The sequence below is a fragment of the Manis pentadactyla genome, chromosome 1 (genome assembly GCF_030020395.1).
Source record: "Manis pentadactyla isolate mManPen7 chromosome 1, mManPen7.hap1, whole genome shotgun sequence".
Classification (NCBI taxonomy): Eukaryota; Metazoa; Chordata; class Mammalia; order Pholidota; family Manidae; genus Manis; species Manis pentadactyla.
Window position 1 is genome coordinate 88,265,772 of NC_080019.1, and position 27,906 is coordinate 88,293,677.

At 38.8% G+C, this 27,906-nt stretch overlaps 1 protein-coding gene across 6 annotated transcripts in view; it reads left to right on the top strand.

Moving 5' to 3' along the window:
* Window positions 1-27,906, top strand: part of MME (membrane metalloendopeptidase) — a 95,382-nt gene that overhangs the window by 17,248 nt on the left and 50,228 nt on the right. For all 6 annotated transcript variants that reach the window (XM_036904151.2, XM_036904148.2, XM_036904153.2 and 3 more), the window contains 6 exons: window positions 14,556-14,717; window positions 15,647-15,727; window positions 15,811-15,906; window positions 16,027-16,145; window positions 17,847-17,912; window positions 26,846-26,980. In XM_036904151.2, coding sequence (XP_036760046.2) covers window positions 14,556-14,717; window positions 15,647-15,727; window positions 15,811-15,906; window positions 16,027-16,145; window positions 17,847-17,912; window positions 26,846-26,980 — 659 coding nt within the window. The remainder of the gene's footprint in view (window positions 1-14,555; window positions 14,718-15,646; window positions 15,728-15,810; window positions 15,907-16,026; window positions 16,146-17,846; window positions 17,913-26,845; window positions 26,981-27,906) is intronic.

Sequence of the window (27,906 nt, forward strand, 5' to 3'; positions counted from 1 at the left end):
TGTACCATTGGTGGAGTGGAGGTGAAGGTCACGAGAGTTTAGAAGGTATGAAATTCTTAAGCTAGAGAGTAGCAGAAGTTGTCTACATAGTTCCTGATGTTACCTGGGAAGATGGTAGAACTTTCATGGGAGAAAAGTTGGGGAGCAAGGTGTCAGTCTTTAACGAACAGACTTGAATGTCTAGGAAGTTAGTAAATGACAGGGAGGAAGTAGTTGAGGATGGTCAACTGGAAGAAGCCTGCAGAAGCACAGTGGAGAGCCATAATAGAAGGCGACTTTTGCCCTGCAGTGTTGTAGAATGCTAGGGAGGAAGAGGTTTCAGTTAAATCAGAGTGCTGAGGGAATATTCTGTGAGTAGGCTTAGGGCTCAATGCAGTCATGACTTCTCACTCAGGATGATGCCAGAAATTCTCTTTTAATCCTCTTTCCTCTCACTTCTCAAACCCTTCTCTTTCCATCTCTAGGGAGAGGTTTGCAGGAGCCACCCTACTGAACAGAGATAGATGCTGGCAACACTAAGATGCTAGAGTCATAGGATATGCCATCCAATCCAAAATTAGTTCACATAGGTTAGAGTTTTCAGCTCGCCTTGTCCTATGTAATTATGTCACTCAAGTTGGGTAAACAGCAGCCGGCAAGAGAAGATGCTGGTTGTGGAGCTCTGTTTGCTAGGATTAGAAATACTAATGAATTAATTTTATTTATCTTTTCACTAGCCTAGATAAAAACTCCAAGTGAATCAATGGGTTCTTATCTTAAAATGGAATCTTTGTTTAAACATTTCTCAGAGGCATGATCGTACTTCAAAATTCAAAAAAAAAAAAAATCCACAAACAATTGTCACATTCCAGACTTCAAAATACCTTTCTAAGAACACTCTTCAATCTAGAGGAGTCTGACAGTAGTACCTTAGCTGTGAAGCTAAAAAAAGGGGTTTGGTCCACAGCACGGACTGGGTGATGGGAAAGTCAAATTGAAATCCATTAGCAGGTAACCAATAGCCAGCAGAGCATCTGTTTTTCTGTGCTTGATGCTTAAAGCAAAAACAAGCAAGCCACCTGTAAGGTGAAGGATATGTATCTTTCAAGTAGTTTCTTTTGTTAATCAAGGCTTTCCTGAGCTTTAGAGAAATTTGTATTTAAAGGACTCCAAAAACAGTGAAGACATAATAAGGTGTGCTACAGGATCCAGTAGTTACTTAAAAATACTTCCAGAAAAGACAGCCTTTGTTAAATCCACGGGCTTAATTTTTATGGTTAAATGAAATTAGGATGTTTTTGATACCTCTGCCAGACTAAAGCTGAAATGATTTCATTATCCCCAAACACATGTACATAGCAATTAATAATTTCACTAACAGAAGCCAAGAAGAAAAATATTAATAACTGTATTTGTTCAAAGAAATATTTGATTATATTTGAGTGAATCAAATAAAGGAAGCAGTATGCCCAAAGTCATCATCTGAGAAGAATATTTCTCAAAGCACTGTATATAATACTCTGTAGCAAGAATGAGACAATATATTTAGAAAAAATGGCACATGTGAAGCCTTGAAGTCTCCTTAAACTCACATCCCTACAAATATGAATCATTTAAAAAAGAATATAAGGTAGTAGCAGTAGATGGTATGACATTTGACTTGATATATCTCAACTATGGTAATAAAATGAAAACAGAAAAGAAGTGAGAAGACCTGAGAAGTTGAGAGGTTGGCTGAGTTCCATGAGCCCCATCCCAGACCGAGGCACTCACGGCCAAGGTCAGTGGCTCTGGCTCCACATCCAATCAGGCTCATGCCTAGTGCGCTGCCTCTGATCCTGGCGCTAGTAAGTGGGTTCCTACTTTGTCCCTTGGGATCTCACTTCAGGCTCATTCCTCAGTTCTGGAAATGGAGTTCCTGTGCTTTTTCTTCCCTACCTTCTGGGACTGAAAACAAACTTAGCTCTCCACCTCATCACCTTTTGCCAGCCATAAAGAAGTTTCTTGGATAAACACAGACTGTCTACTAGCAACAGCTCCACCAGCAGCTGCCTGTGGGTCCTTGTCCCTGTGTAGCTTCTTTCCATCGTTCTTTCTGGGAACTTCCCTTGTTGCTGACCCCTCATAGTCTGTCTAAAATAGAACTCACCTCACTGGACTGGCTCAGACGATTTCTTCCTGAGCCTGGTTTATATATATGACAAACATTTTTTTGTATGGAAGAAGAATTTTCTTCATTTACTGAGGAAGGAACAGCTCACTAGTTTTGTATGCCAACACAGAAAGCCAAGGATCCTGCTTTTCCCTCAGTCATCAACCACCACACCTATTAATTTTACAAACATAGGAGGGAGGAATCAGTTTTTTGTCTTGTTTTACTTAATATAAGAAAACCTAATTATGTGGGAAAGGTTCCACACACATTCATTTTCAGGTACTGTCTCACTGACTTTAAATGAACAAAAAAAGTCATTTTTAATTCAAGTGTAGTTAGCAGGAAAAAGAAGCCAGTACCAAAACATTTCAGATTCTGAAACAGTACATGGGTAGTTTTGAAAGCTTAAAAATAATAAGTGGTGATAATTTACTATAAGAGGTCTTTTTTCATCGAGAATGAAGGATTCTTTCGGAAAGTCCATTATGGACCAGTCATTGTGCAAGGTGTTGGGATTAGAATCCTTGCTGCAGCTAGAGGGTCTACCTACAATTATCACTGTTTTTATATTCTGTAGGTTACCTGGATAGTTATTCCTCATAAATTGAACATCTCATTCTGATAACTCATTGCACCGTTGATGATCTAAGGCTCCATCTCTTAGCTAACCATACAAGTGATGCCATGATATATGAATCTTGAAGAAGAGGTTAGCTGCTTAAAAAACATCTGCATTCCACAAGAACTATCTGGATCATGGAGAGACCTTATCCAAGCTAGAACTCATGAAAGCATAAGTTGACTTGTGGGATGAGTTGAAGAGATGATTTAGAGAAGTACTTTGCATAAGACAGGTTGAAAATAAAGGGGAAGCTCTTTCCATGAGATGTCCATGATGAGGACTTCTAGGACATGGCTGCCTGTTTTCCTATGACCCCAGAAAGAGTAAGTCTTCTTTTCCATGATCAGATCCCTCTCCTTCATTGGACAGGTTGACAATGACCGGGCCCTCCCTGCTTATTAGTTCCCACATGTCTGCTTCCACCAATCAAAGGCAGTCAGGGCTCCTCCTGGGGTGCTGAATTCTTGGGAACCTAGCTCCTCACCTTTCTCTATCCTGCCTCATTCCTTCAGATGATGTCCTACCTTCCCACACACAGAGAGCTGCTCTACACACCAGTCCTCTTTTGGTTGCCTCTTTCGTCACAGCTGTCAGCTACCTTCTCTGTCTGGAACACAGCTCTGTCTGATTCAAATATTTGTTGAATGCTGAATGAATGAATGAATGAAACAAACTTCTCTCCTCTTTTGACTAGCTAACTCCTCTATTACTGCCAGTATGCCCTATACTCTTACCTGTAACTCACATGTCACTTGTAGTCAGTTGTCCAATGTCTAGTTTTGCCCACTACAATGTAAGTTTTGACTGTTTCTACCTTACTCTTCATTCTTTTTCCAGCAACTAGCAAGGTTCATGGCACATAGTAAGTTGCCAGTAAATTGTGGCTGAATAAAGGAATTTTTTTTTTAATATTTATTCTCAGGTTCCTTATGTTGAGATCACGAAGCCATTGTTGCCTAGGCAAGGTGATTTGTTAGGGCATCTGATATACAAATGTGGCAGCAAAGACATATTTCCATTCTGGCTTCTTCCTGCTTATGTAAGTCAGATTTCTCAGGTCTGTTTTTCTCTGTCAAGTATCCTAAGTTTAGGCCTTTTCTGTCTGATCCATCTCCTTTGCTAGCAGTAAAGTCAATGACTCTCTTTTCAGGTGTTTAATTTACCCTGCTAACTGTACTCCCTAAGCTAGAACTAGGTTAACAAGGATATAGTTTCTGTATGTATTTCTCTTTCCCACCATTGTCTTACTTCAGGGAGAATTTTCAACTAATTTCCTGCTGAAGTGAGCATTTCTGCCTCTCTGGGACCAAATCTCCACTAGTCTGGCCTTTCTTTTCCAACTCTACCTCCCTCAAAGCTTCTGCCTTCTCAAATATTCATTTCTGCTCTCCTTTAATGAAGTCTCTGTTCCTTCTCTTGGAGTCCTCTTTTTAGCTAAGTATTGGGCTGTTTTTCAACCCTTATCCCCTAAGGCTCCTCCCTTATCTCTGGTTGTTGTGCTCATTCAAGTTCCTGATCAGCTCACACACAGAAGCATAAGCTCATTTATAGATGCATGTTGCAAGTGACTCCTTACCTCTGGGTTACATATAAAATAGGCACTTTACTTATCAGCTGAGTACTGAGTAGTTCGGTAATTGAAATGAAAACTGAGCATAGCAACTCTTCATATCTAGAGATAGTTACATTATAGGAGTGCATGTATATCATGAAAGAAATAGTCTTGTTTTAAAGGAAAACATGTGGGCTCTCTGAAGGTAGGCAGGGGTTATGTCTGTTTATTCACCGTGGCATATTCAGTTCCGAATAGTGTCAGACATAGGGGTAGTCGAAAACATTTGCCAGAATAAAATGAAAATTTCAGTCTTTCTGTGCTCCTCAAGGAGAAGATTTTGGGAGAAGGCAAATGATTTAGCATAATCCTTTGGGTCTTCCATAATTGAATAGCTATTTAGTCATTAAAAAATACAAACATGTGAGCCAAACACTCCTTTTTGTCAACTAAATGCTTAGTTTGTTAATATATACTAAATTCAATAGTGTTCATGGCGAAGAACCTTTTACAATTTTGACTCAACTTCGGGCAGCATTTGACCCCACTTATCCTCCTGCTGGGATCTTTTTGCACCACTCCCTGACCAAAACTGATGCAAAGGCAGAATGTTTTGAGTTATGCTCTGTAATTACATATTATTGAAGTTGGCCTGATCATTCTTGCTCAACAACATGATCCAAGATAACAGAATGTTTAAATGGGAGAAACGTGGGTATGTAATCTTGTTGCTTCCTTTCCAGAGACATCTGCCAGTCTAGGGAGCTTGAGATCTACCTGATGAGGGTCACTAAGGGAACACCGTAGCCTTTTCTTAACCTTATATCTTTCCTTGAAAGGAACATTATTATTCATCAACACTATAATCACCATGCAGCCCTGATCACTTATTTTAAGTGATATATTGTATTTAAATTGCAGTGCAATCTCTAATAGCTTTTTGCTAGCAAGGCTTCATTTAGTATTCAAAATGCAAATTGGACCTGAAAAAGAAAAATTATTTTTAGACTTATGGCACCTTAACTGTAACACAGTTTCAGGGGCTTTCATTTATTAACAGAATATGTTTTTGGTTGTGAAGTTTGGAGGCATCCCTACTGGAAAATTACTGACTGTTTTTTCTTGGCTGTGAACCATTCATTTACTTGGGCTATAAGATAAAGCTGAAGAATTTTACTAATTTGGGGAGAGTCGACTAAGAATTATTATTGTGGGTCCACTAGACTTGAGATTTTTGTGATTATCTCCACAAATTGTAAAATCCAGGGTGAAACAAGATGCAAAAAATTCATGTAGCTTTACTCATGTTGTGGAACAATTAAAATCTTATTCAGGCATCAAAAAAAATTCCACAAAAAACAAAACAGTGGTTGCTGTATAATTTAATTCATATTCTCTCCCTCTCTCTGTGGAGCTTCTGAAACTTCAATATTATTTGGCATTATGGCAGAATGATACTGTAGAAAAAACAGCTCAAAATTAGAGCTAGACTCTGTCTAAAGCCACATTAGTGACCTTGCCTACATAACCAACTCTGTGCCTAGGTTTCCTTAAAATAGAGGTAATATACCTTCCTTTACAGATCAATTATAAGGAAGACAAATAATTAAAACCAGAGAGGCAGTTTGGCATCATAGTTAAGAGCTCGGACTTGGTCACCGGGCTGCTTGAGGTCAAACCTCAGCTGGTTGCTTAGCAACCCATGTGACCTTGGGTACAGATTCCTTACCCTCAATTTCTGCAGCTCTAAAATGGGGACAAAAATATAGTTACCATATAGAGTTAAATGAGAACAAGTGTTAAAGAATTTAAAAGTGCTTTGCCTAATGTATTTGGTGCGTGATACATGTCAAAAATTGACTTTGTTATTACTGTTATTATTATTAATAATAAGCACCTTTAGCTGAACCCAAATGAAAATCCTGCAGTTTTCATTCTATATATGAATCTAATAGTGAGTTTATCTGCAAATCTGATAGCTAATGGATTTCAGATTAACTATTTGTAAGCGTGTGTCTATGTGTCTGTTTGTGCCTATGTGGTCAAGGTGAATTGGTCACATGTATACATAAAATAAAATTACAAACTAATTACTCCACAAGCTAGAACACAAAAAAAAGTAGGTCTTCTTTCCTGACAATTGTAGCTCTACAGAGTAAATTAGTATGCTTGGAAACTTCCCTCAGATCTACTTACGTAAATCCAGTTTCTGAACAGTAGTATAGTGATGGCTTTTCTTGGTGCTGACCAATTAGACAGTGTAAGACTTGACCTTGACTTAGCTGAAATTTAACCAGTGGTTGACAGGAAGTGTTTGATTGGATGATAAACTAGCAGACCGCATTACATTCAGCATCAGGAATTCCTCCACCCGCAACCTCTCTACAACCAAGGTATCACAAAGAAATTTGGAGACAGGGATTTCATTTAACTGTGAGGAGTGAATTGTGGAAGAATCCAGAATGTTAGTAATGAAGACCATTTGGTTTTTACTAGCATTAGTCTCTGTGCTTGCTAATTTTCAATCATTTTCTCTTTAGGAATCGTCCCCCAGATTCTAGTTTCCACATTACTGCCTTTTGAATGGACTCCTTTGTGACCCGTTGTGATTACATTGCATTTTCCTTGTGTTCTTTCAAAACGTTCTAACTTTGCCTTAATTTTGGTTGGGGGATGGTGGGAGGAGAGTGGTAGCAGGGGTATGAAGTCACTAATACTTTCAGAATGTTGTCAAAGGACATTTTTAAATTGCCGTAACTTGCCAAGTAAATTATATCAGGCTTAGTGTCTGTTTAACAAGGCAAACATTTAGGACGGGAAGTTGGGTCAAAAATGGGCATCCTAAGGTTTTCACAAGAGTATTTGCTTCTGGATGCTCCAACGTTTCTCTAACCTCTTCTGAACACTTCCAGAACAGTCAGGCTGTTTATAGTGATTTTAAGATAACAAAATGAAAATGTTGTGCTGTTGGGGTCAAAAAGCCAAAGGCTTAGGGTGATTAAGAGAGAACAAGCTGAAAACAGCTTTACTTGTATACCATTCCTAAATCTTATTTTCATGCACAGCAAAAATAGTCAGTGAAGAAATTTTGCCATGGAGCCAGATATGTGGTACATGTTGTAAATAGATGCCTAATCTATTTAAAATGTTTGACACAAAAATATATAGTGGCCAGGAGTTTTTGAAAAAGAGCAGTAATTGAAGAAAAAAATTATTTGACTCCATTCCCACTTAATATTATTGCCTATTTTGTACATTTTCCTAGATATTTAAAAAGGCCTCAAAGAAAAAAATGGACAAAAGTATAGTTGATGCTAATCATTTGCAAATTCCCTATTTGCTTATTCACCTACTGGCTAAAATGTATTGACAACCTCAAAGTCTCGTAACTTGTGATGCTTTCAGGGTTATTTGCAGACATGTGCAGATTGATGAAAGATTTGAGTCATCCTACACATGTGTACCCAGCTGAAGTCCAACAGGGAGATCCTAACAAGGGCCCTTCTCTTGTTCTGTGTAGTGCCACATTTTTCACATTTATTGTGCTTTTATGTTGGGAATTTCACTGTGTAAAGTGGTCCCCAGGAATAGCGCTGAATTGTTGTCTAGAGTGCTAAGCACATGAAGGCTGTGATGTGCCTCATAGAGAAAAGACTCATGTTGGTAAGCTTCGTTCAGGTGTGAGTTACAGTGCTATTGGCTGTGAGTTCAATATTAATGAATCATGGTATATATTAAATAAGATGTCTTTAAATTAAACAGAAACACACAAAAATAAAATTAGGTATTGATCTGTTGATGAAAATGCCATGTGATCAGAAGCTCATAGGAACATAACCCTGTATCTCCCAAGGGTCAATGGTTTAGTATTTGCTAATTCCATGTTAGTGGTAACTTTAGACCTAGATGCCACCAAATAACCAGAATCAACTATTCATAATCCTCATGAATTCATTCTTATGGGAAAGCATTAGTGATCTACTAAATAGGGACAAACACTAAATAAAATTAAATTCACAAAAAAGTGCCACATCACAAAGCTTTATGCTATCCACTGTCCAACTTAATTCATTTACAATTGTGGCAAACATATTTATTTCAGGTTTCCCTTCTTTTACTGATGGTTTCTTTAAAACCACTTGACACATATAGAAGTTTCTTTAAAACACACACACAGATGTAGGACCAGAAAACTAGCCTCTAGGGAACGTACATGTATAAATATTTCTTGTGTATAATGCCAAAAATCCTATTTTCAGTTAGCAAATCATTGATATTATTGGAAAGCAGTGCATATAAATAGGAAAGGGAAAGCATGATGGTGGCATGGAAGTCATCAGCATTCAAAGGCAGACCACGGAATGCATCTTCTTGACATAGACATGTAGCAGGGGTCCAGTATAGCTGGAATTCCACCAGATCTAATCGTGTCTGGCAAATGGTAGAGTAGCTGTGCCTCAAATCTATTGCCTGATAGACCCAGGAACCTTCTGAAAGAGAGAGAGCTCATCTTACATGAATGAAAATTCAAGCTCAACAAAAATGTTCTTTTAACAAAACCTTGCCCATCATAGAAGTGATTCTGAACATAGTACAGTTTTTACTATCATAGCTTCCCCAAACCAGGCCCATGGGTCCTTCTGGTTCCTGAGAGAAGGAGATGGAGGCATGGAGGTAAAAGCTTAGAGACCTCCCCATCTGGAGGCACAAGGATCCCTCCTTGGGATTCCTTCAAGACAATGACAGGTGGAGGAGAGGCATTTTCCCTGCACCCCATAGCTCCAGCACCCGAGGGAACTGAGTTATGGATGGCATTGGTGCAGAAATCAGTGTAGGAGGGTGGAGGCCTGGGGAGAGTGGGCTTGCATGGGAAACACTTGGGTTCCTCCCTGCAGTACTGTGCCAGGGGCCCCTAGGGAACCAAAGTGCACTTAGAAGTATGGGTTGTGAGCCCGTTCACACTTACAGACTGAAAAGGCAAGCAGAAATATGCCTCATTCATCTAAATATGGGCCCATCTTTACTCTGATAGTGGATTCCCTTGTCCTCATTTTCCATGTTTCTCTGTTGTCTGATTTGATGGTTCATCCTTGGCTGTGCGCTAGAACCATTCAGGAAGATTTTTTTTAAATGCCCTGAGCACCTGAGAGATTCTGATTTAATTGATCCAGGGTGGATCCTAAGCATCTGTATCTTTAACAGGCTTCTAGGATGATTCACATGATTAGTCAGGGTTGAAAAGTACTGCTCTCAAACTTATCACTGAGATTTTCATTCATGTAATACAGTGTATTCTATCTAAAGATAGGTTAGGTAAGACTCCATCTACATGTTCCACCTCAAGAAGATGTACAATTAGATATACTTTTGAGTACGAACGGCCTTCATTCCACTTTCCTGTCTGCTTTGCCCACTGGGAAGAATTAATCTGATTTTTCTCCTTTCCTTCTTTCTGGCACTTACAGACCCTCCAAGTTCTGATGCTTTCTCATGCTTATGACTCACCACTACTTGCTGGGGATAAGGTTGACATGGAGAAGGAGGGAAGCTGCAGCTACAGAGTGGCATGAAGGAGAGGAAGTCAAGAAGAGGGCTGGGCAAGAGGAAAGTAAAGGGTGATTGATAAGGAGTGGGAAAGGAGAGCATGCAAGTCACTGCCTCTCACAGGCTCCCGTCCGCTGTGTCCAAAGCATGGCGGGAAGAGGGTGAGCTCAAAGCCACACACACACCGCAGTGCAAGGACTGGGGCTCCATGATTTATTAGCTGCTTGATCTTGGGAAAATTACTTAATCTTGTATAACTCAAAAGTGGAGGCACTCAGGGATTCAAAACAAGCCTGCCTGATTTAGGCACCCCGAACATATTCCCAGCTTACACAGAACCTCCTAATTCAGATCCACACAGCAGACCCTTGGCAATGAACACAGTAATTAACAATTTCTCAGATAGTGGTTGAGCTTGTTTTTAAATTCCTGTAGTCAAATAAGTTGGGAGAATGTTACAAAAAGATTAGTTAGGAAAAAAAAATGATGTGTCATTTGCTATCAGCCTAGAACATTCAGAATTGTCACTCATAAGAAATAAACTCATTATTAATAGATTACTTTTCTTGTCTTTATGTGACTTTTTTTAATTAAAAATTCTTTTTTTCTTATTGCAGAAGCAATGAATGCTCATCTAATATGAATTAGAAAATAAAGATAAGCTGATAATACACACTCATAATCCCTCCACCCAGCTATAACTAGTGTAAATGCCTTGTAGACTTGCTGTGCTTTTATACAGATTTATAAAAATCATAACATACTCTCTCTTTCATTTTATAAACATCTGGGCAACAGCATTCCATGTCAATACATTTGCCTTTACTATATCATTTTTTATATCTACTTATTAAGGTGAATAATTTTATTTGTTTTTAAACCACACTTGTTTAATCAGAAGTCAGAAACCCACAGATAAGGAAACATCTGAAGAGCCCAGGTGTGGTTATGTGGAAAGACTGAGTAATTCAAAACAAAGTGCAAAACATAAAAACAATTACAACCAGTTTGACAGTCGCGCGTCTGTTTCCTACTGCCTTTCTACCCACGAGTCTACCGCTGACTTCAAAGAAAAGTCAGCACAGAGGAGGTCCGGAGGATAAGGTGCAAAATGAAAATCAAACCCACGATAAGAGATTAAAGGAAGGTTGATCAAAGACCCAGCATAAAAGTGCAAGCCTGTGACTTGCCTTGGCCCATGGCCCCAAAATAGTCATCAGAACAGAGGGCTCTCTTTGAAGTGATTGGCGGCACCCTCCTCCGATGAGCTCTCAGGTCAAAGGGAAACGCTAGAAGTGGCACCGGAAGAAGTTGGCAAGGTTGCCTCTTCCTGTCTCTTGCCTGCATTTCCGTCACAAATTGTTTGAATTCTGTTTCTTTGGTTTGTGGTCCAGTTGTAAGTAGTTTAACTGGGTGTCAAGTGAGGCATTCAGCCTGAGAGGGGAGGGACCATCTTTTTCCCTTGTGGGCAATGGGGGAGTGCAGATGCATTCCCGTGGCCGTGGATTTCTCCTTGTGATCATAGATCTGCGGTCGCTGCCCCTCTTTTGTTCTCGGTGTTTAATAGGCACGTGGTATTTCCAGTGGACTTGTTCATTACTCTCCTTGTTCATTCTACTTGCTCCTTACTTGTTCACTGCTCTCCCAACTAAGGAGTTTATTGTTCTTTGTGATGCTGGGACATAAACCAAACATTTCCTCAGTGAGAGAAAGAAAATAAAAGTGCTTCTAAAATGACAGTTCCCTTTACAACATTCTATTTAAATTTTTTAAAGTATTTTAAAAGACAAGAGTTACCTAAAACTGCTGAAGATGTATGCTTAGAGCATCTTTAGTTAGCACTTCTCTCAGATTCCAATTCTCTAGTTTTTCAGTCTATGTGATAATCCTCTATGTATTTAGGGTCTTTATTTTCACTTCCCTATCATCATATCTTCATTTCCTTCAGAGTTCAAGGGAATTACTTTTTCTCTCTACCTTTTAAAGATCAGTTTCTGAATCTTTACATGAGGCTTCAAGTCAGAGTTTTTAGTGAGAAGTATTGATTGAGCATAACATCAAGCTCTGTGAAAGACAAGAAAAATGTCTTCCTTCCTTTACCAGAACCACAGTCTGTGTGAGGAGATAATGGATTTTCCAACAAAAAATTGAATATGATGCCAATTGATATGGGCTTTGTAAGGATAGTTCTTCATGAAGAAGGAGGATTTGAGCTCAGCCTTGAAAATGCCTGGAATTCCTAAATGTGAAAAAATAAAGGATATTTTAGTAAGGGTTGAGGCAACATGGTCAAATTTATAGAAGCAGAGAACTATAAGGTGTTTCACAGTAGAAACTAAATACATTCATGTAATTGGGGCAGATGGCACAAGTAAGAAAGTAGTGAAAGAGAGTATCTATTCACTAGATGTATTCAGGTTAGAATATGGTGTGGAATCTGGATTTTATTATGACTGCAGACAGTTTATATTGAAAATCTTGGAGTGAAAAGTGGCATGCTGAAATGTTATGACAACATTGATCTGCCTGGCACACGGGATGGATTGGAGTAGGGGGAGGCCTGGGGCCATAGCTTGGGTGAAAGGGTACAAATAGAGCCCGAGAGAAGGAGGGCTGAGATAGAATGGAAAAGGTGGGGATTGGGCGGATGGGATGGACTCTGGAGGCCATGAAATGAGAACTGGCCTGACCTACAGGAGCAGGGGAGGGGAAGGGGAAGGGGGAGGAAGGCGGGGTGAAAGGACTCCTAGATGATTCAGTAACATCGTCACACATGCACATAACCATGTGCCTTTTACTGAGGTGCTAGGCAATGGGAATATGAAGAGGTTAAGTACATCCACAGAATGTTAAAGAGACAGAGTAGGTACCCACCAGGAGAAACCCAAGGTAGCCTCATCTAAACATTAAAGACTAAGTGAGGCACTGATCTCTCAGGAGTTCAGAGAAGGTACTATTCTCTGAAGTTTGGAGTTGGGAGCTTCAGGGAAGAGATAGGACACGGCTGAGCCTTGAATACTGGCTATAATTTGGGAGGAACAGGACTAGGAGTTAAAAGGGTAGGTCCAGGGGGCCAGAGGCAAAGGCACAGGGTGGGAAATCATAGCAGTGTTTGTGGCATGTGGAGTGGTCCATCTGGTTGGAGTGGAGACATTGTATAAAAACAGAGGGGGGGAAAACGGGATGATATTTTTATTCTAAATATTCTAAATCAGGAAAGATTTAGAGGCCAATTAAACAGTTTGTAATTTAACCTGGGAAATGTCAAGTCACTCACATTTTTGAGCAAGGGTGTGTGGCCAGTGCAAAAGGGTTTTTTGGTGAAGTTTATATGGTGAATGATATGCAGAATGTTTAAAAGTAGGAAGACAGTACTAGCAAAATGGGTTGTCTGGGTGATTTCTAGTCAAAAGAGAATAATGATGTTAACTAGGTTGGCACTGATTATGGAAAGAGTACAGAAAAGAGGCAAAAGAGTTCCTGATAGGCCCAAGGGGGAGGGAGAAATGCAGAGTTTTACCCCAGTTCAAACCTGGGAGACTGTGGTAATGTTTGTGCATTATACTGAAGTATAAAAGTCCAGAGAGGACTGTTTTGGAGGCAACCCAGAGAGTTTAGTATTAAAAGAGATGGAGCCTGAAATGGCAGCCAAGCAGACATGTCCGGAAGGTGCTTAGAACTGGTTCAGCTGGAACACAGATTTACCATTCCCCCCAAGCTGAAAAAAAATCTACACAGCTCAGCAGTTGTTCCAAGTGTTTAATTAATTAATTCAGAAAGTGAAGTATTTTTCTAAAGCTCTTTTGAGGACTTATACTCTCATGATACAGATGAATTCTCAATCGCTCTTTTGCTTCATTGCAAAACAGTTCGACTTGTATGAGAATGAACGTGGGGAGGGCAGCAGGAGGGCTTTCTCACTGTTCCAGGTGTAGAAATTGTAATCATTTGGCCTGCTGTACGTCACTTTCCTCTCTTCAATGGTGATGATTCATATTTCTTGCTGCTTTCTATCAAGTGCAGCACCTAGCAGAGCCAGCGTTTTGTGCATTGTAAATATTCAATGTTGGTTGATTTGCGTTTTTATCGTGGTTCTCAAAGGTAAGAGTAGACAAAAGAACAACTAACTAGCTTTATGAAGACAGTCTCTACATAAACAAATTCAAGTCAGACGTCAAACCTGAATTGCAACTATTTTGCATGTGAGGTCCAAGAAGTAATAACTGTTGCTTCAGATCTTTACCAAAATGATAAAATCCACTGACAATCTCACATCGCTTAGAGTCTCCAAGACATTTAACAGTCCCAGTACCTTGAAGAGCAGTCAGCAGCTAAAATGATCGGAGTGAACTTGTGTTAACCCCAGGCCTAGGACAGCCAAAGAAGACCTATATTCTTTATTTCATCTGAGATAGAAACTAGCAAGAGCCTGTTATTTGGAGGAGGGGGTGAGATGTAGGATGGAAGGACCTAGACCTCAGGAATAAGACCAACCAATTATAATAAAGGAAAGGAATAAAGAAAAATATTATACACAGAGTATTCTTCATTTCACCTGAATCAACAGTTATGTAAGTAAGGAAAAGGAACATCAGTTCAGTTGACTTGATCATAAAGGAGAAGGAGCATGTCTTGTTTCCCCTCTCCAAATTACTTCAGAAATACATGCTTCATTTCCTCTTGTCCTTTCTCTGCCCTTGCAGCTGCTCGCCTGATCCAGAACATGGATGCCACTGTTGAGCCTTGTACAGACTTTTTCAAATATGCCTGTGGAGGCTGGTTGAAACACAACATTATTCCTGAGACCAGCTCCCGTTATAGCAACTTTGACATTTTAAGAGATGAATTAGAAGTCATTTTGAAAGGTTAGTGGAGTTTGTGTCTATGCATCAAAGATTTTTCTCTTAATATACCTATATTTCAAGATACAACTCAGTCATTAGAGGGAATTTCATGAAATAGAGAGTATGACAATCCCTCCAAGTCTTGTGGACCATGACTCAGCCACACTGAGAGTGGTAGACCCCGAAACGGATACATTGGCATCTCTTAGCATGCCTGCATTCATTGGTAGGTAAGGCTCTATCACTCCTAGAGACTGCATTCTTATGCATTTTATAGAAGAAACTAAATGATTGCCACTGAACACCATCTCCATGGTCTTCCTACCCTGGCCCTGTGTTGAAGTTGCTCCAAGATGTTCCTAAGATTTGTCTTCCCAGAGTTAGTATATTATTCTACCCAGCTAAGACACTGTCCCTGGGAAGTTGAAAAAAGTCATGTCTGGTCCTCTGCTATCTTCCAACCTCTATTCCCCTCTTCTAGAAATTAGTTTGTAGAAAAACAATTTTTGCTACTTTCTAACATCAAAACAAGAAGAACAATCCATTCAATTATTTGGAGCAAGAACAGTACAGTCACACTAAGATAATTATTTTCCAGCCATCAAGAAGACTATGATATTAAATTCCAAATTCCTGTGTATTATTATTTCAATCTCAATTAAAAAAATAACTATTTATGGCAGAGAAGCACATATTACTGTTCACACACACACACACACAAAAAAAAGATAATATACTCAAAAAGACTTTCATTTAATTTGGCTAATGAAGCTAACTGCCTCCCAGTTCGGCACTAGGAATAATGGTCTGGTAAGGGGTTGGTTTTGGAATGGGAAGGGAGAGAACATAGATACAAAAAAAGCAAGCTTTTTAATGGAACTCGCATTTAAAATGTTAATCCCTCAAAGGAACGATTATGTTGATGTATTTTATTAAATGCCCTATTTCAGATGTCCTGCAGGAACCCAAAACTGAAGACATAATAGCAGTGCAGAAAGCAAAAACATTGTACAGATCTTGTCTGAATGAATGTAAGTGCTCTTCATTTTATTTCATTAAGAGTACATCAAAATATGCAAAGTCTTCATAATGAATTGTTCATTGTTTTCAAAAGCTGCTATTGATAGCAGAGGTGGAGCACCTCTACTCAAACTGTTACCAGATATATATGATTGGCCAGTAGCAACAAAAAACTGGGAGCAAACATATGGTAAGACAAATTAACTTCTTTTTTAAAAAAATAATTTCCATGTGAAACCTATGTTATTATTATAGTATTGTATTAATCACTAAGGCTTCTAAAGATATACTTCCCCTTTCATTGCTTTAGGTACTTCGTGGACAGCTGAGAAATCTATTGCACAACTGAATTCCAAATATGGGAAAAAAGTCATAATTAGTTTTTTTGTTGGCACTGACGATAAGAATTCTGTGAACCATGTAATTCATGTAAGTTTGTGTGGCCAATAGCCCAACTTATCTTTAAATTGTAATAAAACTTCCACGCACGTTGTTGGTACTCCTGTTGAGAAGTCATGCAAATTCTCAGTTGAACTGCATAAGCAAGATAGTAATAAATGTATTCTCTGTCCCTGACACCTGGATTCCCAATTTTGAAAGTATTTGTTGATGCCTTGTTTGAGACATTCATCTCTTCCTTCTGCTATGTTTGTTTTAGATACCGCTCCCTTCATAAAATAAATTAAAGAAATGAAAGGGCTCCTATTTAGAAAATGCACCCAGTTTCTCTGTGTGTTCAGGAAAGGAGCATGGTTGGATTTACATAAGTAATGCAGGTCTGGAACCTGGAAGTTCCTGAGTGCTTCCAAAAAGAACATATGAAAGGGGCTGAGAACATAATTTTGGTTCTCACCAAAGAATACCTTTACCTTTTTTCTCAATTAAGGTAAATAAATGTCATTCTTTTAAACTAGCTTTATTGCTTTTTTTTTTTTTTTGATGTGAACCATTCATTTAGGTTTACCTAGGAGTCACCTATGAGGAGGTTAATATTTTATGAGTACACCTGGGATGGACTAGAAATGTATAGAGCTGTTCTTTGGTCTCCTGGAAAAGAAACAAAACCAAAAGTTGCAGGTCACAGAACTATGTTTATGTCACTGCTGCATTAATCTTTATGGTCATTTTTATTAAAATCATGAAAAGGATTGAATCCAGCTCTCTTCTGTTGTGGACTTCTTTTCCTTCTTCTGAAATTCTCTCCTTTGGCTTTCAAATATCAGCATTCTGTATGATCACCGTGAGGAAGATTTCCCATAAAGGGCTGGGAGGTTGGAGAAGGAGTAAGGCCCTTCCTGTAGAGATGCCTTCTGGCTCTTTCTGTTCTGATCTTCTGGGTTCTGCTTCTTTTGTATTGGCCTAGGCTCTTTACAGCTGCTAGGCTTCTCACTCTAACCACTGATGATGCCCCTGTACCCATCTTACCATGCAGTGCACGGTAATCACAGCAATCTCACAAAGCTCTGAATATATCCAGTTAGTTTCTACTGTATGCTGAAAGTGGACCAGACCTTCTTGAGCAGAGCTGAGTTTCCTTTTCCACACACCCAGGGGGCAGCTGGGTCTGCTGAAGACCTGAGCAGAGCAGGAGAGAATGGAAGAGGAGTTTTCTCCAACCCCCTAGGGCAGGGGATCTCAAAAATTATCTCTGGCAAGATTTCCACTAGCTGAGAAGTTCCAGCATTACCATAGAGGTTTTCCACCTTTTGTTTTTTCCCATCCCAATTAAGGGTTGGAGTAGAAGAAAGTGTTCCCCAGACCTGACTGTCCTGTAAATATAAAACTTAGAAACTCTCTTGCCCTAGATTCTAACATGTTTTTGTTCACATGTACCTTCTATTTTGCATTAAAAATTCTTCCCAGAATATTTTTCATTCAAGCTTTCTTTGGTTATCCCCAAATATCTGCAGCACACTCTTTTAGATTATCTAACTACCCATCAGTTTAACACTTCCAAATAGTGTGGAAACCATTTCCTAATTTGCATTTACTCGGTGTCTGACTGTTACCTTTATAAACAGCAAGAACAGTAGGATCTTGCTCATCCATAAATAGCCATGCTTGTATTTTGCCCAACTGTTCCATATTAACTGAATGGTTTATTTTCTTCTTTGTATATTTTTTTTATAGATTGACCAACCTCGTCTTGGCCTCCCTTCCAGGGATTACTACGAATGCACTGGAATATACAAAGAGGTAAAAGTCAATCAATCAATCAATCAATCAGTCAATCAAAACTACAGAATCATTTCGCATAAACTTATAAATAATGAAAAAGACTAAGTCCAAATTTAAAGTTAACCATTCATGTTCTTCACTCAGCCCAGATACTTAAAATCACACATGAGCATGAACTCCCCTTGATTGAATGAATGATCTCAGCCAAGTGAATGAAGGTCTTTCTAGAAACAAGGATACTTGAAAAATTCCTTTTTTGTGTCTTAATTCTTAGAATCTAAGTCAGATGACCCATTTTGAAAGTCAGTTTTAAATGTTTTATTTCCCCAATAAATTGGATCATTTAAAAAATGAACACAGTAATCATGGTCTAGGGTGGTGCCCCTGAGGATCAGGGAGTGGTCCGGTAGGAAACACATCATGCTCCACAGCACCCTTCCAGAGCCTTCTGATCTGACATTAAGAAGACCAGGTAGGGGTGATCAAATCTAGAATCAGTAATATACTTACAGAATTTGTGGGTGAGAGATCTGAGGCTCAGAGGTTTTCCCTAGAACACTCAGCGATACAGTAGTAGAGCCAGAGGTAGAACTTCTTCCTCTCTGTTGCTCCTTCCATTATATTATTCCAACTTAATAAGAGCAGTACTTCATACTGGCAGAGTTCTTTAAATGAGCAACTGATAGAGAAAAATTCAGCAGCACACTGAGTTAATCAGCTCAAATGAGGTGCCTACAGTGATCTGGATTAGACTAGCAAACACACACACGCTTGCTGCCTTGCGCCACTTCCATAACGAGGGCTGTTTGGTCTCTGTACTCTTTCCTGCTAACCTCAGACCTCAGAGTACTTCTCAATTCGATGTTCCAAGCTCAGAGCAACCACTTGAAGGGAGTTGGCACATGAGATAAAATCTAATTGTCATCTTGGAAGTGAGTAATTACTATTTCTCTACCCTCTTCCTCTTCTAAAATCCATTCTTTTGGGGGCTTTGGGGGATTGGAGGAGAGTATGAGTAGCCACAAAAAAATCCCAGTGTTCTCCTTATTTCCTCCATGATGTTTGCTACCCTCTTCCAACCATCACCACCTGTAATCCCTCAGTTTCATCCGCAATCCCAGCCAGCTGTCAAATAAAAGTTAATTCTAGTTTTTCTATGACTTTCTTATCTCTGAGAGAAGTTAACTCCCTTGAATGCTTTTTTCTTAGTGTTCTATTGCTTCATGAAAAAACAAATGGCAAAAAGGATAGGGAAACAAAATAACATCTGGTGGAGAAGTTACAAAGCTGGAAGAAATCTCAATATCATTGTATCAACATATCATTGTCTTCATTGATTTTCTTACATACAGGCTTTTAAACATGCTGTTCCCTTTGCCTGGGTCATTCCCCACACACCTGTCCCCCCCAGCCCTCTTTCTTTTCTCATCACTCTTTAAATCTAAGTTTAAAATTTTAGTTCCTCATGAAGGCTTCTCCTGGAAATTTTCACTTGATGAGTATACCTGTATGCTCCCATACCACAGGGGTGTGTGGCTACTTTTTATTAAATGTCTTTTCTTTTTTTTTCTAGAAAACCGTACACTTAGTGAGTGCAGTGACAAGTTTCACTTCTCCTCCACTTATCCCCAGTACCCAGCTTGGCTTCTGGCCCTTAGAAATCATCAAATAAATACTAAGTTAGTCAGTGGGTGAATCAATGGGTGAACGACTAAGGAGGAAGATGTAGGGATGAGAGGAAAGTGAAGGAAGGCAGAAGAACCCAGTGTCCTCATAGAGGCCCATCCTACTGCCTCACCTTCATTCTTGAGAAGTGTGAGCTCTAAGGCATCAATAGCGAACACAATATATTTCCTGAGCATCTTGCAAACATCTTACAAATCATGTATCCCTTATTCTCTTTTCCATCTCCTGTGATTTCTCTGCTATACTCAGTTTCCCTAAGATACATTCACACCTTCAGTGGGTTGCAGGCTTTTGTGTTCCACATTATTTTATTGGAAATAACCAAGAGAAGTTTTGAGGATTGACATGAGGTCACCAACTTTTATTTAACTGGAAAGATGCTCTCTATTTTTAACCAGAGAAGCCTGGCTTCTTTGTCTGTCGCTCTAGGCAGTGATTTTCAAGCTATGGTGTGGTCTCGTCTTGCAGATATGCCTCAGGGGCTAGGGATGAGGTCACATCCCCTCTTGGATCAAAAGGACCCTCATTCTAGACCTTGATCAAGTTATAACCTAAGCCCATTTCCCTAGGTCCTCTTTGATCCCTCTTTCATGGATATCATTCAGGAGTCATCTTCCATAATCCTAAAACCAGACTTATGAACAATTGAAACAGCACCAAAATTAATTACTAAGAAAGCCCATTCCACTTCACAGAAGCATATTTTTGCTTTTGATACCCTAGGAATAGAATTTTTTTGTTATGATATTTGCATGGCATTCAAAACAGTAAAATGTCTTGTGTTATTACAACACTAAATAATGAAAACAGATAATGCTTTTTTTCCAGAACTGTATCTTACCACCTTCCTTAAAAACAAACCTATTTTCTCTTGTTAAAAGTTCTTTCTGCCTTTCAAAAAGCAGAATTTTTGTGCTTTTGGCAGTTTTAAATGTTATATTTTGAGAAATGCATATTGTATCCCTCTGATTATCATTCTAAACTTAAATCCCTCAGTTCCTTTTCATTTTCTTCACTTTCTCTCTCACCTGAAGAGGAAACATGCCCTAAAACAACAGAAAACCAAAGATATATATTCTTATATTTTTTACATGACAAAATCATATGTTTTCTTTAATAGTTAAGGTTGCTCATGTACATACTTTAAGAAGCAAATGGGATATTAGAGGATTTCATTCAACCCCCCATTTTACAAATGGGGAAATAGAGGCTCAAAGAAATAGAATGGCATGCTGAAGTCACACACTGAAAGATCCAGGTGTTAGTAACAGTAATTATAAGAAATAGAAACCAGCTCTGATTAACTTAAATATTATAAGAAGTGTTTTTTTGCTTCTTGCCTGACTGTGAAGTTCCAGGGAATCAGGTGCAGCTGGTTCTAGGGGTTCGGTGTAGTCATCTATTTTCTTCTTTCCCCATTTTCAAAGTTTTACTTTCTTCTGTGTTGACTTCCTTCTCCAGCACTATTTCTCCATGAAGGATAACCACTGGCAGCTTCCCATTCCAAAATAAAGAAATCTCATTCTTTCTAATGTCTGTCAGTTTCTGAAGGAAGGACTGATTAGCCCTGAGTGAGCCAACTGCTCCTCTCCTTCTGATTACCATGTCCAGGGAACCAGGTTTTCTGAAAAACTAGTTGGCAGTGGTAACCCATCTCTGTGGCTCAGGAAAAGGCCAAGAGGAAACAGAATAGAGGGCTCTGTTATGAGAAGATGAGCAGAAATAGCTACTGTAGCCCACCTTACCCTGATCCTATCTTCTGCTTCCCAATCTGTCTTTCCTTCTAGATGGTGCTTTTTCTACAAAATAATCTAGAGAGAAAATCCCATTTAAAAATATTAATTAAGCCATCTCCTGCATATGACACAGGTTGCCAAACAACAATAAACACCATCTTTTCCCAGGGGTTTACAGTCTGAAACTGCCAACTCCTTGTTGTACAGGCCAAATATCAGGCAGAAGACTGTATAGACATCTGTGTAAATACTGATAAATATGTACACTAGCAAATTGATATGTCTTACCAGTTTGGATTTATTTGCATGGTTCTTGTGTAAATCTTCCTTTCCCAGGAAATAAGTAGAACTTCTTAAATGTCATGGTAGAAGGAATTGTTCTCAAATGGGTCAATCAAGGAGCTTTTCATGCTGAATCTCTGTTGTTAAAGAGAAAGAACTGGATATCCGAGATATTCTGATTATTGAAAGAGATCACTTAAGGACGCACTGCTCTCTCAAAGGATAGAAGTAGTGAGATGTGAAACAATTCTATCCCTCACAGGGGTATGAATTTCTATGCTAGGAAAGCAATGTGAAAGACACACATTGCTTATACAAAAAATCACCCCATTCATGGAATTTTTAAATGGAACCAGCCAACTACTTAATAGGAGGAGGTCTTGTATATTGATTGATTCACTGGAAGGAATGATGAGCTATTTTTCTTAAGTAATCATCCACCTTCTAAAGAGTCTCTGAACTCTGCTTTAGGGATGAACTGAAATTGGTCTCAAAGCTGCCCTTTCTCTGCTCTTCAGTTTATCAAGGCTAATTGTCGTAGGAAATCTGTAGGTTAGGAGCACAAAATATGCTCATATATTTGTGCTCTGGGTCTGTCTGAGAAGGTGGACTAAGCCAGAGCAGTGGTTTTCAAAGACCACTTCGTACGTGCCAGTGACAGAGCTCTGTTTAGCCAGGCCTTCACACTCTCAAGACAATCCCTCACAATTTGTTGTACTCGTTTATACATAACAAAATACTTATTTGAACAGAGTGCTTCAGGGGTACAAGAAAAGTGAGAAAACCACTGGTCTAGGAGCTGAGAGCCTGAGGAAGTAGGTGAGAGCTAGAGATTAGAAGCTGTAGGACAGAATGTGGGGCTTGCAGGAGAAAAGGAGGCCAGAGTCATGCCCTTAGAAAAAAATGAGGGTTCATAAAAAAAATGGAGACATTTTAGGGATAAGGATAGAGGACTTGGAGCATGGCCAGGATGGTTGGAAGCCAGGAAGAGATGAGCCAGGATCTTTGTGTCTAAGAAAAAACACAGACCAGGTAAATCCTGTGAGCTCAGGGAGAGCACAAGTGGCGGTGTGCTGTCCTTTAGATGTGCAGGTATGAGCTAGAACTGAATTAAACCTAGAGAGGATTTATTTGCCCATGTATCCAGAATGCAAGCTGAGAGAAACTGCTGTGGACTTGACTGAGAATATAGGACTAATGATATAGAAAGCAAAGGAAACTTCTTTAATGTACTTAAAATTTCACTTCATTTTTAAAATTTCACAGGTATTTATTGAGCTTCTACTACATGACAGATACTTTTCTAGGCAGTAGCGGAACCAAGGAAACAAGACAGCTAAGGCCCGTGCTTGTGAGACCTGTGTTCCCTTGGGAGGAGACGGACAACAAACAAACCAGGAACTTACAGAAATAAGATAAATGCAGGGCGTAGTGTTATAAGGGAAATAAAACAAGGTGGTAAGGGACAAGGTGAGAGATAAGAGTAGGTGGATAATTTAGATGTGATTTAATTTGTATTTTTAAAAAGATCACTCTGGCTGCTGCTCTGTTGACTTGATGAAATAGGTCCTGCTAAGGAAGCTGCTGACCTCATTTGTCCTTTCTGGGCATCAGGTGACTAAGAGTCAGGAGGTTTCACAGTCCAGATATCTGTATTTAACAAAATACAAAGGAGCTTTTGAACTTGGAACTTACTGAATACAACAAAAATAGGTAAAAATGACAAGACTTGTCAGGTGTGGCATTTACAACAGAATTTTTTGAGATGGACTGAAGCCAGGTTGTAAAAAGAGTCACATGAAGCTTCCCAAACACATGCAATAAACCTTAGAAGTTACACAATAAGTTCTCATGTGAATCCCTCATTAATAACCTGATGAAAGCCCCAGATTCCCCATGCTGGTCCACAGTGGATCCTCTTGTGTCCTGGATTCTCCTGCTTGAGTCCTGCTTAGATTAGGGCTGTTTCTCATTTCCGGTCCCTAGGAATGCCTGCGTGATTCAGATGTCTGCAGTTCCTCTATGGGGAGCAAGTCTCTCCAAGCTGGAAGTTGCACCCTGACATGCTGCTTAACTTGGGGAAAAATTCCAAGCCCTTTTACTAGGAAATATATCTTAACTGCTTGGCATCCCCTGTATGTTCCCTCAGGAAACTTTTTTATGATATTAAATATCCCTGATCATCTGCAGCTAAGAATAGAATTGTTCTGTGACTTCTCAGTCACTTCATGCTCCACATTATGTCAGTCTTCTTCCTAGAAAGGGGAAGGCAGAAAATTGGTAAAAGCTGGGTGTCCCAGAACAGAATCTTTGGAAGTGAAAACCATGACCCATAGGTTGTTGTCACACTAAGACACACAAATATCAGCCAATCTAACTGTAAAGCTGTCTTCCTCCCTGGGTCATGCTGTTATACATTAACAAAGATACTGAAGTTTGAAGGACAATCTTCAAATGGTGTTTCTTTCTCTTTGGTAACTCCAACAAACACCAGCTTTTTTCCAACCAGGAGGACCCCTATTTCTGAACAGAACCAATTCATAAACATCACTGCTTGGTCATACAAAGTGAAAATAGTTCTAATTAGAGTAACAATTCATTGTCTTGGATGTTGGTAAATATCATCTCATTGATAGTGTATAATTTAAAAATCCACTGAACTGTTTTTACAGATTTTACCTAAGCATTTAAAACCAATTATCATCTTCAAACCTGCTATTGTAAGTGTGGGGATTTTAAATGTTTTATTTTTAAAGGAAGGGCTACATAGATATATAGATAGACTCTTACACACATAAAGGATTCACCACATCAAGGCCTCAACAAAGCTGCCTTTTGACTGTCAAAAAGATAACTGACACTGGCCCTTGTCCTAGTAGCCAATTGCTCTCTTGGTGACCAAAAAAAAATACTGAATTTCAATTTAAAGAAGATCTTAGCCAATGTACTATTTATATTTAAAATACGTGTTGATTATTTTTGCTCCAAATCATGACAATTCCTATCATTTGGCATTTTATGTATCTACAAGTATCTCAAGGAATAAAAATTAAAACCTTAAGGTTTTAATCATATCTTGTAAAAAGGACTTAACAGCTGCTATAAGCCTAGGTTCTGACAGCTTTCAGATAAATTTGGAAGCCAAGAAAGATAATCAAGATACTAAGATATCTTTTAATCAGTCACGTTGGAATAGTTGCCAGGTAATAGAGCTCATTAAAGGAAGTAGTGTATTCCATGTAACTATATTAAACATTCAAGCATCCCAGAACCTAGTGATATCATATGCTTCCAGTTTTCTGGAAAACTTTACCAGCTCAGTTAGACCAGAAACATTGTCCAAATTCTTGTGCTTGCCTATGCCAAGTTCTATAGTATTTAAATACATCTGTAAAGATAAAATGCTGGAATAGAACCAGTTTGCAAAGTTAACAAAGTGCAGGAAAGCATTCTTGTTATGTTTTTCTCACTTCATTAACAAAAAAAACCCCACGGAGTAAAAAAAAAAAAATTCAGTAGATTGATATTGCAGAATTCAAATTACCATTTCCTTCCCGGTCAGTAGTAACTCCCTGTTGAATGCAGATGAATTTGTATGATTTGGAATACAGTTAATTCAAAACACTGCATGCTTATATTTTGGAATATATATTGGAGTTGGCCCCATGAGATACAAACTCAGACATACTTGTTTACTTCAAAGTGAAACAAGAATTCTGATTACCTTTCAAAGGGGAAAGAAAGCAGTTGGCAAGAATATACATAAAAACAATTCGTTATCCCTGTTACGTTAGTGATTAGGTTTTTAATACATACACACAGCTGAGCAATGCTTTGTTCTATTGGGTGACAGATCCATGGACAGAGATGCTAGCTCAAGATCCCCAGCATTGCAGGGTTTCCATGAAAAGAAAGAGCCCTCTCCCCAGGGCACTGTCGCTTAGCATTTAGTAAAGGTCATGGAATGCCAGGAGCTAAACCTTGCTTTAAGTCATCCTCTTGACTTTTAAATTGATAATAACTATATATTTTGCTTAGGTTCTTGCTTGATAAGACATTTTGATTTCCCTGTACGTTTTATGTTTGATTCTCTTCAAGGGCCACTGTAAATTCAGGTGTGCCTTGCATTCACAGTGAACGTTGTTAAGTATGCCTCTTTTACTGATAATCAGTTAGGAGAGATATAAAAACCTCTTTTGACTGTGGGAGTGTTAAGCACTTATAGCCTCCCTTCATATTTACCCACTGAATGAGTCTTAGAAGCATAGATGCGCCCACCCATCCCAAATGCGTCCAGCATGGCTGTCCTATCATGGTTATCTGTTGTCAAGCTGCTGCTGGGAATTTGAATTGTGAGTGAATTTTAGTGAGGTCAGATCACAGTTTATTTTGATCACTGACGATAATAATGGCTAGACAGCAATGGGTTGAGATTTACGAAAGTGGTACTCAGTATCCTTGTATGATGCCACTGTAAACTTGAACTTGAATAAGGAAGGCATATATTCTGTAGAAGGTTGATAATGTAACTAATTTATAGCTTACCTTCACACAGTTAAACTATATGTGAGGATAAAATGGAAAGAGCTTGGGTTCTTAGGAGAAAGCTGATGTACAAATTTATGGGATCTTAGAGTGAAGTCCCACAGCAGCAGGAGCCAGCTATGGAATTAACTAAAACCCATTAAGTTTGGGTTGGAGGAGCTCATGAGAACACAACCTCATTGAGAAAAATTTTTAAAAACTGCTTGGCCAGAGGAAACAAATATAGATATCCTAATAATATTATATGCATTTATGGCCATCTCTGCATGAATAGTTGATGTATGAACAGAATATATTCAAGCAGAGGAAAACTGAGAAAAGGGAATTTGGTAAAGGAATGTATTATTTGAGAAAAAGAAATACTGGGTTATTGCTTACCATATGTTTTGCAACTGCATTCTTATTAAGGCAAGTTAAAATAACTTGATTAAAAATGGAAGATTATGAAATTCCCAGACCAAATGGTTACAAATTACTTAGCAGTTTTGACATGATATTTTATTATTCTTCTCTAATTCAAATATACACTGACTTCCTAAGAATCTGTGCAGGTCATTTTTTTCAGGATTTAGGAAAGGATTTCTATTTTATTTTGTCTGTTACCAAAAATTAATGTCAAACTGAAAACAAATTTTAAGTTTAGTCACAATGATGCATATTTAGAAGCTTCTCCAACAATTTACTGTTATTTATTTCTTGTAGGCTTGTACAGCATATGTGGATTTTATGATTGCTGTAGCCGAACTGATTCTTCAGGAAAAAGAACTGCCCGTCGATAAAAACCAGGTGTCTTTGGAAATGAATAGAGTTATGGAATTGGAAAAAGAAATTGCCAATGTAAATCGAATTTTCTCTGATACACTGAAGAATGTTAACCATTCTTTTTTTTTCTTTCTCCTATCCTATTTTAAGGATAAAAGGTCTAACTCCTTACCAACTGGTAAAAATGCACAGTTCAGTAATGGATCATTCACTTCAAGAGTCAATTTTAATTGACTTTTAAAATTAAAACTAGAATTTTATAGTAAACTAGTTCCTGACATCCAGGAGACATATTAAGTTTGACAAAAATTAAACTAGAGACATTACCTATTATAAGTGGATTACATCAAAATCTTAACCATTTGTAGTCAAACAGTTGTGGAAATGTTCTTGAGTCTCCAGGCACACTTGATTGCTAACTATTCAGCAGACTTGTTTTAGTTTTGATAGGTAAAACTTTACTTTATTTTAAAGTTTAAGGGCATCACAGAGATTGTCTCTGTCCCTTTGCCAAGAAATATTAACCACTGAATGTGGCCACAAGACAGTGTGACGTCACTGAGTTCAGACTGTCTGGCTTGCTGAGGTCAAGGGAGATCTGACAGGAGGAGTTTAGCAGCAAAGCCCAAAGAGTGTGTTCTTGAATTTTCTCTAGTTCCAGGTGAACCCTTGGAGTCTGAGTTGGCACTTTATCTGATGTTCTTCTGACAGGGTCTGAAGTCTCAAGCAAGTGAACTCTGCCTGAACTGCATCCAGGTTATTGATTGAACCCATGGTCAGGTTCAGCCCAGGAGCCGCAGAGCTGTCTCTGACATGGCAAATAACCTGCACTCCTAAATCCCCATTTGCTTGCCACTGCCATCCAAATCTTGAAGACCAAAGATTTTTTAGGGCAATTTTAGTCTTCCTGGTGCTACGTGAAACCAAAAGTATCCCCTGAGAACCAGGCTTTGCTTAGAGCTGCTGCTGAGGGAATGGCAGTTTGATGAGTTACATGTGCT